The sequence below is a fragment of the Accipiter gentilis genome, chromosome Z (genome assembly GCF_929443795.1).
Source record: "Accipiter gentilis chromosome Z, bAccGen1.1, whole genome shotgun sequence".
Classification (NCBI taxonomy): Eukaryota; Metazoa; Chordata; class Aves; order Accipitriformes; family Accipitridae; genus Astur; species Astur gentilis.
Window position 1 is genome coordinate 2447458 of NC_064919.1, and position 17505 is coordinate 2464962.

The window sequence follows — 17505 nt, forward strand, 5'->3', positions numbered from 1 at the left end:
CAATATACACTTGAATTATCTTCACAAAGTACGGAAATCTACTAGACGGGCAGTATTCTATGGTAGATAAAATCTCACCTGGGCCTATCATATAGGTTGCCTGAAGACTTCGGTCCAATATCATGTACTGCAAAACTACTTTATTCTAAGAAAGTAGCAGTTTTAGGATACTAGTGGCAAAATTAGGATTTAAAAGACATTTGTGGTTAACCATAGCATTTAGAATTAAATATACAGTGAAGGGATGACTTGTGATTATTAACTTTTTTTTTTTTTTCCTGTAAGTATTCTGTGGAAATGAATTTAACATGATTGTGGCACTACATTGAATTGCCTGGTAAGATATCTCACACATTCATGATACCAGTCCGTTGCAACATGTTCGCAGCGCCACTGTTAAGGAGGAATTATCATTCTCATTTTAAAGATGGAAAACTAAGAAAGGTTAACTGACTCAGCTAAGGCTGACAGAGCAAGTCCTTGTCAAAGCTGGCATTTGGCTTGGGTCCTGTACTTAATCCATTAGATAAGGCAGCTTCTCATGCTATTGAGCCATTCCTTCTCCTGGCCAAAGGTCAGACTGACTGCTCTGTTGCAAGCAGCTGGCTGGCAGGGAGCTTGGAACAACATTAGTGACATTAGCGTCTGCATGAGTGGCACTGCCCCCCCAGAGTCATGAACTGGCTGTCTTGTCTTCCTCCAAAATAAAGGTCTTTTTTGGCTGTGGGGACTTAGATCCATAATGGACAGGCATGGCCAGCGGTAGGGGAGAACCATAATAGCCTATGAAATATTCAAACAATATTTCAGCTTTCATAACCACGTTAAACTTGATTGAACTTTGTGAAGTTGTGGTTTGTGAACTTGACTGTTAAAAGTAGAAATGGAATTGGGATGTCTTATTAAATTTGTAAACTATCCAAAACATTTTTGGTAGTCTTTGTGATTCTAGTTCAGTTTTGATAATGTAATTTCAAGAATGCAAAAAATTCATGTAATACTTAGTTCAGAATAAAGTCGTCGATTTGCATAAAATCAGTTCATGGTCTACCCAATGCTGGAGCTAACTTTCTGTCACTTCATATAACTTTATGGACTGATCAGTGGCAGGTAAATACTAAATGCCGATCTTTATTTAGCCTGCCATGTGGGTCCTTTTGTTAAGAAAACTGTTGAAGAAACAAAACTAGGAAATTGTTTGTGTCTCTGGATGTATACTGAAGCAATGCATGCTTCCCGTAGCCATGGTACAAGTATCTCTACAGGGCTCATGGGGAGCTCGCCCCATGCTATCTGCTGTCCCTTGGGATTTAATCCTTATGAAGTACAATAAATTTATCAGGGGACAGGTAGATCTGCTGTATGCTTATTGGCTTGCATCTACTCCGAAAAGCAATTGCATCCATGGTAGTTCCTTCTAAGAGTCCAGGGCAGCCCTGATTAAGAAAGAGTTGTTCTACAGTGACTGGTGGTCTTTCTGGTTTTTTATTCTCTTTCCTACGGGCTGGATTTTCAAAGATTGAAAACAGACGAGCAAGATGTTTATGACTGTACACAGGTGGTTTTTGCCACTCTAAAAGAGGGAATCATCTTACTGCATAAAATATGGATGTGTCCATATGTTTGTTTACTAAAGTCTCCTTTTCTGCAATATTAACCAAATAATATGCAGATGACATGCATTTTTCTGGAGACAAATGCATGTATTTAATAGACTTTTATAATAAAAGGACATCACAGTTTAACTTGTGCAAAACATGGCAAGCAAGAACTGTAAATTTAAGCTTTGATAGCTTTTCATCAAGGAGAACTCTGCTTTATGTACAATTGGAGCTAGAAAGTGAGTGCAGAAGTGCAATTATGTTGAAGTCCCTATTTGGAAGAATTGCTGTGCCCCAAAATGAATTTTTGCTGGGAAAACAATCTACCAAGAATCTAAATTTTTATTGGACAACTTCCCCCTCAGGGACAGTTGAAGGCTGTATCTGTTTAACTTGCCCAGAAATATGAATTATATTGTATTGCAGTTTGACAGCTCTAATTTTCAGATAAAGTTCATATTTATACAGGCAAAAGATAGTTGCATCTGAATTGGTCACATGTCATTTGGTCACTTGTGAAAAAGAGTACTTTTGGAGTTGAGTTTGTGATGATGCCAACATTTTGTTGGGCAGAGTTGAGCTTAGCTCCAGCCTGGAAGATGGGCTGCAGGGACACGTGTCTGAGACCAGTCCACCAGCCCCAGAACATCAGTTCACAAGGGTTCACAAGCCACCTAACATCTTTGGTGCTTGCTGATGAGTTCCAGCATAGCAAGCCAGCTGATCTACAAATGTGGAAGTCCTGTGGTCTTTGAACTGGTGGAAAGGGCCTTTCCCAAACTTTTACAAGTGAAAAACGTGGCAAAACTGTTAGGCAATGTGGTGCTGTAGCTACTTGAGAAGAACATCCAGAAGCTAAAATTGTGTGGAGGTTGAGTTCTAAATATTTTGAGCAGCAGTTAAAATTTGTCACTATTTAAGTCTCTTTTCTGTGAGGAAAAAGTGTATTTTATATACTTGCTGGAGGAAAAAAAAAGTTGTTCCAATGGCCAAACTTCTGAGATCCAGAGAATTAATCTGAGCTCTGAACTGACTATTTCTTTTGTGAAGGACTTCCTGGGCTGTGGGAAATTTTAAGTTTTGAAGCAAATAACAAATAAGACCTCTCTAGTTCCTGGTTAGCCTCTCTTGCTGCTTAACCACTGTCGTAGAGTTGGGCAGGTTTCAGTTGATGGGTATACAGTTCATCCAGGGGAATGTGGTAGTTCTGAGAAGTAAGGTGACAAGTAAAAGACTAACATGTTAATTAACATGAAGGGCATAACGTGAAGGACACAGGGTTGACTGAAGTAAAATACTTAGATCTAAGTAAAGTAATCTCAGTTTGTGCTCCAGTCTTGCTGACTGTCTGAAGATTAAATGCAATACAGCATAGCAAAACAAGGATATCTGTCAAACTAGATGCAATGTGTGGCATGATGAATAAAATGGGAAGCTTCAAAAGATAAGCAGTTCTTTAATTTTTTTCAGTGGTAGCCTACATTACAAAGTAGAGTTCCTTCTAGGGGACATTCTCAGACAGTCCAGGCCTGTAATGGGTAAAGGGCGAAAAAATGTGAGGGAGATCCATCAAAAGAGACTCTGCTTTCCCTTGCAGATTATTATGCATATTATGTAACTTAGCACTTTATTTCTGTCATTTCAGGAGCCCTTAGGACTGTACAAGTAGAGTCCAAAAAGCGTGAGATGTTACAGCAACAAAATGGATTAATGAGATCTGTTTCACTTCTTATTGAGGTTTACTGCAGGTCTGATTTCATTAAATTGGAAGGTGTAATTCACTGGTTTTTACTAACTACTTGTATCGTGAATTCCTTCCAACAGTGCTAAGTGTAATAGTGATTAGTGCCACTAAGGTCATGGGATTGCTCAAAATCATAAGTGCTGGTTTCAGTGGTGCTGGGAGCATGTTTTTTAAGTGTAAGTACCTTAAGCAGGTGGTGGTTGTCTTACCCTTGCACGGCACTGAGTACACATTTAGGGCTGGATTCAGAAGACCTTCATGGATGTCCTCCTGATCAATAGAGTTAAGTACCTCTAAAGTCACTGGAACAGTAGCTGGATGCCTACAAAAGGCACGGAGCAGGGAGCTAGTTGGAAGATCCTCAGTAGACACAGGGATTTGGGTAGAATTTCTTGACATATTGACAGGTGATATATGGTGATATATGACAGTCATGAGTTAGTCTATAGTGAAAGGCGTACCTGTGATGACAACATAATTTCAAATGATTGTAATTGAGCTTAGGCAGCACAAGTCTAATCAAGTGTTTTAAGTGTACTTTTAGAACTGCTAGATGGACAGCGCATACTGTTCTGAGCATGTGTGGTTCTCTTATATAAAATTGAGGAAAACCACGCTAGTTGCACTAACTAGACAGAAGCTGTCTGAGCCTGCCTTGGTTAAAGTATGTGTTGTGCTTAAGGTACTGGTTTTGCATAATATAGTGATGAATATAAGTTGTAAATTCCTGGTTTCCTTGGTCCTCCTCGAGACCAAGGAGACCTAAAGATGACGCTTTTAATATTTTAGTGCTCTCTTAAGACTTTCGTTGGGAATGATCCCACTATTTTGAACACTCTGGCAATGCAGCTAGTTGCCATGGCTTTCAGTGAGGGTTAAGATTGCAGTTATTCTTTCTAATAATGAGAACTTGAAAGATGACAGATGGATATGAGTTTCACCAAGTACTTGTACATTGCTCTGGCTTTGTCTTTCTGGATCCTGTTCGCTTATTTGGGTTGGTATCCAAATAACGTTTGCACATACCATATGTTTAGCACGTCAGCGAAGAGTGTTGCGTTTAAGATACCCAGCTTGGTTATGAGTGTTTTAGCATATGGAAGAAGTGCCCATAGATGATGGTGAAGGGCTTTGCATATGGGAACTTCATAGCCTCCTCATATGGTAAAAACAGTATTCCTTAGTAGAGATATTCATAGCTGGAAAACTTTTACTTGTCAGCGATGATATTTGGGCCTTCCCTTGTACTATTTTACAATATTACCTTTTGTCAAATTTGGTCTCAAACTCTTTTCAAGTTATAGGGGGGAGGAGACATGAAATGTTGAGTGTGAAGGGGGATTTTTTTATTTCTGAAAACCGTTTGTCTGGTTTGATCGAGGACCTCTGTGATTGATGTTACATATTATTTAGCTTTCTTAAGTGGGTTGATATCCACATAAATCTATGAGGAGAGTCACTGAAAAAGTGCAGATGTGGAAAATAAATGAATGTAGTAAAATACTTTCTCTTTGTTTACAGAAGGTGGCTTCTAGACACTGCAGTGCATTTTCCTGTGTCTGTATACAATTACTAAGCACAAATCAAATTGTACCGTCATATGCAAATAAGATTGATGATACTTTAAAAAAGGAGATAAAGTAATATCATCTAGCTCACCTGCTATGTCAGTTCTGCCTTGTTGTTTTAACTACTTTCTGGGTGTTTCTTTTTCAAATACTGAAACCTAAACAACCTAAATAAATATGTTAACGTTTCTTACCACCTTTTAGGCTTGTGAAGTAGGAAAACGTTGAGATGTATGATATATCTATCTCTGCTGACTAATGAATTAATCATTTTTCAAGTTTAATAGGAAAGATTCAGCGATATATTATTTTCTAGAGAAGGTAAACATCAACTCTAACTTTAATTCACAATGTGTTTAAAACAATTATTCTTTATCATTAAAGTTAATAATATGCACATTAACCTCTGATGTAGTCTGAATCAATACTGTAGTTTGGGAGATGTGACCCCTGGACAGCTTTGTCTAAATATTGATTTCATTGTCATTTGTATAAGGTATGAAACAAATTACATGCCTCCCTAATATCATTAATGTAGCCCCATTGAGCTACTCAATTTATGGCTTCTTATAATGCACGACAAAGCAGTACGGAATTATTGAAGACATTGTGAAATACAATTGCTTAGTGTGCTAGATTTGATTGTGGAAGGCCAATGCCAACACTCAATAACTTTCAAACACTGTGTTGTCCAAAGAAAATCCGGAGTCAAGAATGAGCCACTTGGTAGTATGCAACTCAGTTGTTAATTTCCATCAGACAAAGTTTCCTTGGGTTCTGGGAGCAGCAATTTATTCTACAGCTTTCTGCTTACATATCTGTAGCCTTACACGAAAATAACTCATACACTTGTATTCTGTGCCAAAGGCAAATGTTGTTCCCTCTGATTACTGGAGGAGATCAAAATAGGTAGGAGGGATAGCATCCCTCTGTCTTGGCCAGCATTTATAGTGGTTGTCATTACTGTCATAATTTGAAATACGAGTTAATAATTTACTCCACACTGATTTCTTCCCTTTTTTCCCCTCTTTATTGCAACTGTCTTCTCACCATGCCCCTCATGTTTTCATTACTGCTCCTTCCATCATAGCTGTTCCTCAGATCTTCCTCGCAACCCCTTCTTACCCTTCCAGGAAATTTCAGGGTTGCCCCAAAACCTTGGAGATATCAATCTTCCCTACTTCCTCCCTCTTTGGAGAGCTCCTTTTTTACACAAGCAAACTGTTGTTAAGCATGAGATTCTGGTGTCTCCTTTCCTTCTTCTCCTTTCCAAATACAAACCTTGGCCTTGTGGATATCTAAGAAAAAACTTAGTCTAAGTTTCATGTCATCCCCCTAAACTTTCAGTCTGCACGATTTTTCATGCTCTTTGCTTGGTATCTAAGTACTGCTCACCTGCAGTCATTGGCTGTAAACTGCTTATTTCACATTCAGGGGCACCCACCCCCACACACTTCCTTTCCCCATTCTTTTTCTTTAGCTTAAAAAAAAAACCCAACTTCCATATCCAGTCCAGGATACTGCTTCCATTATCTACATATTACATTTTCAAAGCAGCATCTTCATACTTTCTCCTGTGGTGGCTTTCATGCTGAGGGACCTTCTTGTAAATATATGCAAAGCTACTTCATTGTACTTTAATGTATACAAAAATCTCAACCATGCTTGAGCTTCTGCTGTGCTGAGACTACAGCCCATCATTCCAGCTGATATCGTCTCATTGTTTAATTGTACTTGCCCATTTTCACTGGTATTAGGCTTTTATCTGAGACTGTCTTTAAGGCTTTTTGATTTTGGGGAGAGGATTTGTACAGCGTGAAACATGTAGGGCATAGTAATCTTTGGATAAGTATCATAGGTGCTATGTTATTACAAATAATATGGAATAATACATTTCCTACATATCAAAATGCTCTAATTATGTTATCATTACAGTCAATGTAGGATTGGCACCATTAAAGTAAAGTTCTCTTAGCTGTCTCAGAAGGGTGCTTGGCACCTTTTAGGAACATGCTGTTTTTTCATCAGAAAAGTCTGTATGGTGATTTTTTTTCTTTTCTTTTCTTTTCTTTTTTTTTTTAAGACAAAAAAGATGTTCTTTTAGGATTACAGAGATGAACAGTCTGTTATGATCAACTTGAATGTAATGCAGACCATAGGACTTCCCTGAATTAATTCCTGAGAGAATTACAATGCAGCTTAGGAAAAGAAAAGAAAGGAAAAAAAAAAAGCCAAACTGATTTTTATATAAACCTTGCTTATGGTGGATTTTCTTAGTTCATAAATTTTGTTCCAAATTTTCTCTTATAGGTAAAAGTGACCCATTTTGTGTAGTTGAATTGAACAATGACAGACTGCTGACCCATACCGTTTACAAGAACCTCAATCCAGAATGGAACAAAATCTTCACATTGTAGGTGTTTGGATTTTGTGTTTTGGCGGCGGGGGATGCTGTGGGGGGAGGGTTTGAGGTGGATATATGTGTGAATCAAAGATACCTGCTGCTGATTTTGAAGAAGGATAGTGATGGCATACTGATATTTCTAAACCAAACAGCCTAATACTTTTTTGAGGATTAAAAACATGAAAAAATATTAGAGAAGAGGTACCATTGTAAAGGTAAAAAAGCAACGTCTGTGTCTTGGAAACTAGGTATGAGTAATGCTAAGCACTCCAGACTCTTGCCAGCTTCAGTGAGAGTTTCAAGGGCCAAATCCATCACACTGGATTTGGCCCTGAAGTTTTGGGTGGAAAAAAGGGTATTGTGATTATGCCCTTCATTAAAACGTGTTTGTTAACTTTAATAAACATTAGATAACTATAAAAAGGAAGGAATTTTAAATGCCTTCATACTCCTCTGAATTATGATCACATACTTTCTGCTTGTTCTTTCCATTTACCAACTGCACTTCTCACAATACCACCTAGTATCATACTAGCACAATGCTGCTATTGGGTAAAAAGCAGTCTTAAATATTTAGTTTAAGTAGAGGTGATGCGGTTGGGTTTTTTTATCCTTCTGTTATTTTGAAGACAATAGAAGGCTCTGACGAAATAGAAAAAAAGTCTTCCGCAAACAAAATGTTTCTGTTATTTGTCTTGCTCAATTGCCTTCTTTTTCTCCCTGCTTCTCTCGATCTGACTGCAATGTGACACCAATGAGTAGAAAACTGATCAGTTGCAGGTTTCTCGGCTGCTGAAATCAGCTAACAGTCCACTACAAAACCAGTAGAAGCTTTGTGTACGCTTACTTCACTTTATCATAAATGAAAATACAATGTTTTACCCTTGATCTCAAAATATAGTCTGATCTTAATTTTCTTTTTTTTTCCCCTCTAAATTTGTCATTCATATATTTGGCATTCGTAGCTTTTCTTGCCCTGCAGTGAGCTCTCAGGATTGAACTCGGAACAAAAGAATAAAATCTCACAACAGTTGTACTTCTCGGAAGCTTATTAACGTAGTTCTCATTTAGGTATCTGCAAAATGATGCTAAATTCTTCATTAATTTATTTTTAATTGTCTACTAATAGAGCCAATAACTAATCAACCCCTACTGCTCGACAGTTTTCTCTGCATAAGAAATTGCCTGGTTTTGTAGAGGACAAAAGGCTAATCAGGAATCAAATAGAAAAGCTCAAAAGGCCTTCAAGGAGAGTTTTCACCTCTCTTCTATGTATATTTGCATTGACTATTTTATTTATCCTCAGATTTGTTAATTAATTTCGGGCTAGCAATCCAGTTTCATCTGGAGGCATATATTTTACTGAAGTTAAATTGCTTTGCTTGAATTTATATTTCCTAGATCAGCCATTTGATCAAAGATGAGTTCTCTCAAACAATTCTATTTTTTTCTCTGAATAAGGCATGTGAATTTTTCACTGGAGAGTTTACAATGTACAGTGACATTTGTTGTGCGTGGTGGTAGAGTGTTTAATAGCTCGCAGGCAAAAAACAGTAGTAGCTGAAAAATGCATCGTTTCATATTGCTTGTTCCTAATTTGTTGTAATGACTTGTATACTTGTAATTAAGCAAGGATTTCAGAATTAAAGAGCTTGTTCTCAGCGCAAGGAAGTGCCCATGTAGCTGGTAATCGTTTTCGTTTACAAACCTATGGATTTCACGGTGTTTGCAGTAGGAATTGCTGCAAGGACAGCAGTGTTTAAGGGATAGTCTTTAAAGGCTCTCAGTCCTGCTGCTCGCCGCTGTAAATCCCCCAGTGCTGCTCTGCGCTGGCTCTCCTTGCAGCTCATGCGGCACAAACCCCAGGTAGGAGATTTAAAGCAACATCCTTCGGAAAACTTCTGCTGGGAAAGCCTCGCAGAGAGAGGGAGTGATGGCTGCAGCCCTTAGAAAGCATTTCGGTTATACGCAGGGATGCCTCGTTTACTTAAGTTCTGTTCTCTGCCATGGTTGGAGAATAGATGGGTATCTGTTTTTGCTAACCTTTCATGCTTTTGTCCTTGGTACCTGCTGGTGTAGGTGACTTCTCTCTTCTGTGTGTGCCTCTCCCTTTGTAGCAATATTAAAGACATCCACTCGGTGCTTGAAGTGACAGTTTATGACGAAGACCGCGATCGGAGTGCTGACTTTCTAGGCAAAGTTGCTATACCATTGCTGTCTGTAAGTCTCATTCACCTGACATGCTGCTCTGAATTTTTCCCGCTGAAGGGGAGGGGGGGGGAAAAACCCCAGGAAAAAAAAAGATTTGCAGCTCTGTGTCTGTCATTTCTCAACCAAGGTCTGTAATAAGAACACTAAAATTTTAACATACTCAATTCACGGCCATGTTGAATCCCATGATAGTTAATTTTTCCTGACAGACTCGGTCCTGGTAATGAACAGGTACTTGTCAGACTTGCCACAGTTGTTTTGGGTTCTCTGTCAGTTTCAGCAGCTGGGGGTCAGGGGTCACCGGGGGGGTGTATTCAGCGGAGACCGCGAGACAGACGGCTGTCATGTCCTTTTCCTGCAGATTCAAAATGGTGAACAGAAAGCCTACGTCTTGAAAAACAAGGAGCTGACAGGGCCAACAAAGGGGGTCATCTATCTTGAAATAGATGTGATTTTTAATGCTGTAAGTCTTAACTTTGGCTTTTTTGTACTGCTAAAGAGTTCAGTTTCATGAAAGCTTTTGTTCCTGATTTGTAGAGAATTTCTGTCATTCCTCATTTTCTCTAAACCTTGATGTATACTACAGAATACTCTTCTGCCACTGCCTGGCACACCCACTCTTTTTGTTGCTGCTGCCGCTGCTATTGCTGCTAATGTAAGGAGCAGCAACTCATGCCTCTGTGTACGTTTATGTGTTGCGGGCTTGGGAGCCATGACTTTGAAACTTCGTAATTTTTGCAAATTGAAGCATGTGTTATTAGTAAAGAGCGAGTAAGCTTGAGATATTGACACACATTTTAATGCATAGGTGAAAGCCAGCATACGAACCTTAATGCCCAAAGAACAGAAGTACATTGAAGAGGAAAACAGACTGTCTAAACAGGTAAAGAGTAAGGAAACACTAATCCTTTCCGAAAGCCTTAATATCAAGTGTGCACATCCAAATACCTGGTATCATACTGCTGAGGGTAAAGAATAACATTTTCATTACCTGTTTACAAAAGAATATGATAGGTTGGAAAAGGCAGAAACAAAATACATGGGTTTATTGTATCCCCTCTATAAATTGCAGCTTAATTTCCATGAAATACGTGAATAAGAACACAGTTGAAACCATCAGGTTCCACACATATCAGATTATAGCACAGGTGCATGTAAGCTAAGTCTTGCATAAATTTTTGCTGTTAACCTTGACCCAAAAGATCTCCATTTGTTGCAGGGTAGAGAGTCTTATCATTCTTTTAACCAAATTTTAAATAAGTTAGTTGAGGGAGGTTTGAATCAAAGGTGAGAGCAGACTAAAACTCTGTATTACTTTTGAGAGTCCTGTGGGTAGGAAATGTCTGGACCTTTTTTTTTTTCCACTTGAACTACTTTGATTCAGTTTTTCATGTTCCACGTATGATGTATTTTATATGGAGAGAACAGGGCTTTTGGTTAGACTGTGGGAACAAGGTATTTGTTGTTTGCAGTGAAAAGGCAAAGGTCTCAAAACTGATTTTGATTTCGCTGAAAGCTTATAGACTTGAGCATAATTTAAATTGTAGGCTAGGTGAATTTTACATCAGTTGAATGATGTATTCATTTAAAAAATATTTCAAGAGGCAAAATATTTCTTTCTTTACTGTTGTGACTAATGCAGTTACTAAAACTGCATTTTGCACTACTATTCCACCAAAGAAACAGCAAGACCTTTTATTCAAAATTCATTCTTCTCCCCACTTTCATAACAGAAAATGGCATTGTGCTTTTTGCAGATGGCAAGAGGAATAAACTTTAAATACCTGCTTTGGGTTGTGGGTTTTTTTTAATTAGCTTGCATGGGATACACCACTTAGGGCAGGAAAAAAAAAAGGAAACTTTATGTATGACTGATATGGTTTCATTTTAAAACATCCACATTTTTCCAAGGGTGAATGTGTCTTACCTACCTAGCATTTTCTGTGCTACTCAATACACAAATGAAATCATTCACTTGTTTGTTCACATTTTTGGGGGGTCAAACGTATTGCCATTTTCGGGGATTTAAGGGTTGTCCTGAATCAAAACCCAGCGCTATTATGTCTCATTTCTATATAGATTGAATGTATGCAGTTAAAGTTGCTGTTACAAATACTTAAAAATGGGTGGTTAAAATACATCACAGCAGACAAATTTGTTACAAATGAAGGAAAAATTGGATGTAACGTGTGCAGGTGACCTTAAGTAGAATAGAGCAGAAATTTTGCATGTTTTCACATTAGTGGCCTACAGCATCTCTTTATTAAGAAAGACCAAAATTTGCTAAGTACTTGAGAATGGGGAACGTCTTGCCTACTTAATAAAGTTCTGAAATCTTACTAACAAAATAATTTGTGAAATTTTGCAAGTGGCTTTTTAAAATTGAGCAACAATTTGTGTACCATTTAGAATTAAATTCAACAAGTATCAATTGGCACAACTAACATTCTCTCTCTCCCAAGTCTCTCAGATTTTAAACTCTCTCAATTTGTGAGCTAGAGAGCTTAACAGGTTATTTTCTCAGTATTCACTGAGGTTAAGAATGACAATATTGTAAGCATGAGCCTCTTCTGAAGCTTTTGGTGTTTTGAAACATTTTCATTCTTTCATCTTTTTAACAGCTACTCTTAAGAAACTTTATCCGGATGAAGCGTTGTATCATGGTGCTCATAAATGCCGCCTACTACATTAGCAGTTGCTTTGACTGGGATTCCCCCCCAAGAAGTCTCGCTGCTTTTTTGGTATGATCTTCTTTATATTATTGTTAATCACCCTGGTGTATTTGTGTTCTAGACCAAGAGATAATACAGTGTTGATGAGGGGGTTCTGATTTTTTTTTTATTTAAAACTTTGCATTATGAAGATACCATAAATCATGTTTACTCACTTTTTTTAAAAAAAGTAATTAAGTTTAAAATGTCACACAAACAACATAGAAACAGTTGGGTTTTTTTAATTTATAATTGTACAAATAACATAAACTAGTGATACAACTCAAAATACAGTCAGTGAGTGAACTATGGATCTATCTTGAGCTTCTCACACAATATTTCTGTTAAATTTTGTTTGGCCCCCTTGTATATTGCGTATTTACTCTAAAACTTGTTCTGAACATTTCATGAATGCTTTTCCACATAATGAATATAAAATCAGTGTTATTTTGTCCTCCACATATCAACATATGTTATGCCTGTAACTTTTGTAGAACTACAAAGCTCTGGACCCAAAGAGTTGCTTCCTTACTAAGATTTACTGTTCTTGATTACAAAAAACCAAACCAAACCAAAATAAACCAAAACCAACTTTAAAATCATTAATGCAAACAAACTAGTACCTCTTAGACATCAAGCTGTGGTCACAGTTGAGATTTTAGTGAATTCATTTTTAGTGATTTAAGTTAAACTGCTATTTCTCCATAAACATTAGCTTCATTAATATTAACCTTTATCTTCCTGTGAAATTTTGAAAATTCCAAGCATAATTATAGATTACATCGTGTTTGCCAGATGGATATCTTTTTATTTTCAAAATCATGTGAACTACAAACACAACCAGAGTCCCTGTTTGTTTTTTGCCTGAGGGATTCCCACCAGGAGTAAAAATGTATGCATGGACACGGACACACTTTCTGGAACACCTAAATTTATTAAGTTGCCTGAAATACTGAAGTTATGAGCCTCTCCACCATGAATAGGAACAGGGAATGTTTTCAGTCTTTCTTTGAATAATTGTAGAGGGAGTCTGCTGACAGTACTCAAAGCTTGGTTACCTAAAGTTCAGGTGCCTGAAATTTGGAGACATCAAACCAAGCATTGGAGCTGGCTGCACTGGAGCAGTAAAATGGAGTACTTCAGTGTGTCACTAAAATCATGCTGTTTTGCAGGGAATTTCTTCTAGCAGGGCTCAATTTGTACTAAGTGACTTGTTAAACCCCCCTGTAGCCTGTCAAATGATGGCAGCAAGCTGTCGGTCCTTGGTTGCAATGTTCATCAAGAGTACAGGAGATACATGTGTTGTTCAAACTCTCAGGGTTTTTATACTTCTACTGACGTCTGTAGTAACTACACTATGTGCAAAAATCTAAATATACTTGCTGCTGTTTAATTTAGAAAGATGATCTATTATTATTTCAGTTTAAAACGATCAAAATTTCATAGGAAAATGCGTGTTTCTACGTAAAACTCAAAAGTTCATGTTGCTATTACTGCTCCAGTTAGTAAATACTCATCTGTCCAAGTCTGATTTTAATACGGGTGTGAAACACCCACCTGTCATCAGTGGAAGAAAGGAAATGGAAAGACATCCTATATTTTGGGGCAGAGGAAATGATTTCTTTCTCATGGTATGCTGCTATGTCCATGGAAGAAGTTGTGTTCCTGTGAAATTGTAATTGTTTCCAATCATAGAAGACATTCAATGTCTTAATAAGTAGTTTAAAACACATAGAACACAGAATTGAGGTCTGTAGCGTGTATACGTCATTACTGTAGTTATAGTGTATTGCAGTAGAAACGTATTCCTGATTTTATTTATATATATCTCAAAAGCCTGCTTTGCTTAGTTTCGTCTTAATATTTGTTTTGCTGTGTGGTGGTTGGGGTAGTTATGGACACATCACAACTGCATCAGTGCTGTGGCTTCACAGATGTGTTCCTGCTCTGCATCCAGCGTGCATCCTGTGCTTTTCAACCTGATGTTACTCTGTCCAAGGATCAAATCATCCCTCTGTTGGGCAAATCATTGATAAGTTTTTGTTAGCCAAGTCAAACCTACATGAACTTCTATCACGGTCATAAGCTTTGGATTTAGATGGTTTCTGGAGTTTCGTAGCCATCATAGGCCCTTGAAAATCTTGAAAGTGATTCGCTTGCACATGTAATGCTGAATTATGCTTGCACTAAGATCATGCTGAAATTTAATAGATTCTATAAAAAAGCTGTACTTATATGTCTCATTTTCATCTCCTCACTGTTACACAAACCGTATCTCCTCTTGAACTTGTCTCCCAGAGGTTGAGGAATGTCACAGTGAAATGTCAGTGCCAGAAAGGAGGTGAGAAGTAGGCTGTTCTGGAGGTTTCCAGCTCTGTAGATAGACTAATAAATAATGTACAAGATGTAAACTTTTAAACTAACCATTTCTCCCTTCCTGTTGGATTTGAAGATGCACCTTGGTGGCTAACATCCTGATACAGATTTACAGCCATTTCATACAAGTTACGTATGTGAGGGTTGATTTTTCAGATTTCCCATTGCCCCACATTCTTGGTGTTACAATTACAGGTACCCTTTTCGTGTACCTCACCCCGTGTCTTTGCTTTCCGATGGGGCCGCTGTCATGGAAGTGTTCAGAAATGTATTGAGTTAGTTGCAGTTAATGAGAGATCTGGAAAGGAGGACTACTCTTGGAAACCCACAGAAAGCCGTGATTAACATGGTGACTCTATAATAAGCTACAGTTACCTGCTTTATGCTCTTTGCACACTGAAGTGTTCGCTGCAGCTCTTTTTAAAGTCATTCTCCTTGGAGAGTCACAATGTTAGTTGTCAAGACTGAAAGTGTTCCTTGAAGGGGCTTGCTGATTATTTATACTCCAGAACTTACCTGTCTCAAACTTTTATATTATTTGGGACATTTTAGGAAAGAAAATGCTTTATTAAAGGTTTAGGATGGTTCTTTCTCAAATCTGTCCAAAGGCACCAGCTCAATGACCGCTGTTACCCATGCTGTACCTAGAAATACAGAAACTTGGAAGTTAAGTTTTCAGTGTTCTAGATTATGCTTTTCCTCAACTAAACAGTATTTTACCTGTTTCTGTTGAACTTCATAAGCTTATCACCTTCACTGGGATTTTGTCTGAATGACTTCAGGTTTTGATTCCATTTTTTTTTTTCCTGTGCCTCAGTAATTCACAGCAGAAGAATAATTGCTACCCAGACATAATTTTTTATGATTTCATGCTAATATAACTGTGATATGTTATTAGCTGTTATTTTTCAGATATTCAAAAGTATTTGTAAGTAGCTCATGAAACATAGGTTGATCTGGCTCAAATATGACTTTGGATTTGAACTCTCAGAAGATTTGATATTCTTTCCTCCTTTTTCACATTTATTTCCTGTTAAATAAAGGGAGTGTGTAGCAACAATGTTAAATTAATGTTTCAGTTCTAAAATAGCTTTATTATATCACATATAGCCCTGTTATGTCTAGAAGCTGATCAAGAATGTGTTACGTGCTTGCGTTTATGTTTCTTAAGCTCCTAAATGCAATGGAAAAGGATAGACTACCTAGAGAGAGCCTTTGCTGTAAATTCACATGATTTTCTCTATTTAAAACAGACCTTTGGATTATTTAGCAGTTAATTTTTATTTTTTTTTTTTTTTAATTCAGTGATTAATATGGTACGTTTCAGGCGGAAGAACTTTAATTATTAGAGTATGCAAAAGTGGATGATTTTTCTTTGGATTAATCTACTGTGGGCACTGAAATGTCTACTAAATTGGACCTAATTTCCATCAGCTTCTTGACCAGACATTTGTGTTCTTGCAGATGTCAGTGGGTGCAACGTAGGGGGAAAAAAGTGTGCACTCTTTTTTTCCAATACTGTCATTTCTCACTGTAATGAGCACAAAAATAATTGGACAACTGAGCTATCAGTAAAAGGACACACTTCAACGTGAGTCAATGAATTATTTTACGGGACAAACTTTAATCTTTAAATGTGATTGTAGATAATTTGTGCTACCATCTGTCCATTTGGAATTCTTTTAGCCTTTTCAGTCGTTATACAGTAAGTGCTGCTGTGTTTAACATTAACATTTGATATTTTACACATTTAATTTCTGTACTGCTGCGTGGTCCTTGGGGAGCTTCGCTCTAGTGCTACATGAGAGAGACAAAGTATTGATCAGTTAACATTTCAGCTACATTTATGTATGTCGCAAAATTAATGAAAATGCCAGACAAAAATGTCAGAGTGCACAAAAAGGTAGAATTTAAATTTGGTAGTTTAATGAAAAGTTTAAGATGTGCATTATCAAAAATGTCCCCTTGCCTTTAAAGTACAATTCATAACTGAGTAACTAAAGGGAACCACATATTTTACTTAGAGGAACATTGAACATGAAATATGAGGGAATATATAATCTTCAAAGTGTTTGGTATCCCAAAATGGCCTCGGTAAAGCACTTTAATTGCCTGCTTGAACATTTAACTGTTACTCATAAAATAAACTTGTTTCCTTTCTCATTTGGAAGCAGAGTACCCTCACCTGATGACACGCATACTTTTCAGTATGTCCTCAAATTAAAGCTTTATATGATCATGTTTTCGTATTCCTCCTCTGAATCTTTCTATATGTGTGTATGCCTGCATGTATAAAGTACTTTTCTTTCTTAGGCTTTGAAATATTGATAAAATGACTCACCCCGCATCCAAGTCATTTGTCAGGTCTAACTCACCTTCACTTTGTCTTCTAACGTTACACAATTCATGTGTGAAAATGACATAATAGTGTCCCTAGCCTTTGATTAAGTGTTAGTTCTCTTGCACATACACCATTTAGTTGTGGTGGTGTCATGCTAATTAATTGAAACTGAGAAGGAAACAGGAGAAAAAAGAGCTGGTCCCTAGCAGGAAATGGGACGCTAGAGTAATTTTCTCAACTTGCTTAGCTTTTCCCTATTTAAAAGGGAAATGATCACTACTGAGTATTTCAGAAGCAACTTTCACTTAAAACTGAAGGACAGAGATTATGTTTTGGGAGAGACTTGATATGGTACCATCAGGAGTAGAAAAGCACTTGTGTTAGTTATTGAATGTTTTCCTTTTTTGCCCCCACTGTAATTGTGGGAGAATCAGATTTTTGCAGATATATTTAAGAGCTCTTAGATTTTTCCATTGTTGATACTGTTACTGAGGATATAATACACAAGCACCTTCAAATTGCTGTTTACTAAACCTGAGTGAAGTGGAC

General features: G+C 37.4%; 1 protein-coding gene across 5 annotated transcripts in view; it reads left to right on the top strand.

Moving 5' to 3' along the window:
* MCTP1 (multiple C2 and transmembrane domain containing 1) overlaps positions 1-17505 on the top strand; it is a 291766-nt gene that overhangs the window by 183773 nt on the left and 90488 nt on the right. For all 5 annotated transcript variants that reach the window (XM_049795801.1, XM_049795803.1, XM_049795802.1 and 2 more), the window contains 5 exons: positions 7224-7326; positions 9435-9537; positions 9890-9991; positions 10337-10411; positions 12150-12269. In XM_049795801.1, the coding sequence (XP_049651758.1) occupies positions 7224-7326; positions 9435-9537; positions 9890-9991; positions 10337-10411; positions 12150-12269 (503 nt within the window). The remainder of the gene's footprint in view (positions 1-7223; positions 7327-9434; positions 9538-9889; positions 9992-10336; positions 10412-12149; positions 12270-17505) is intronic.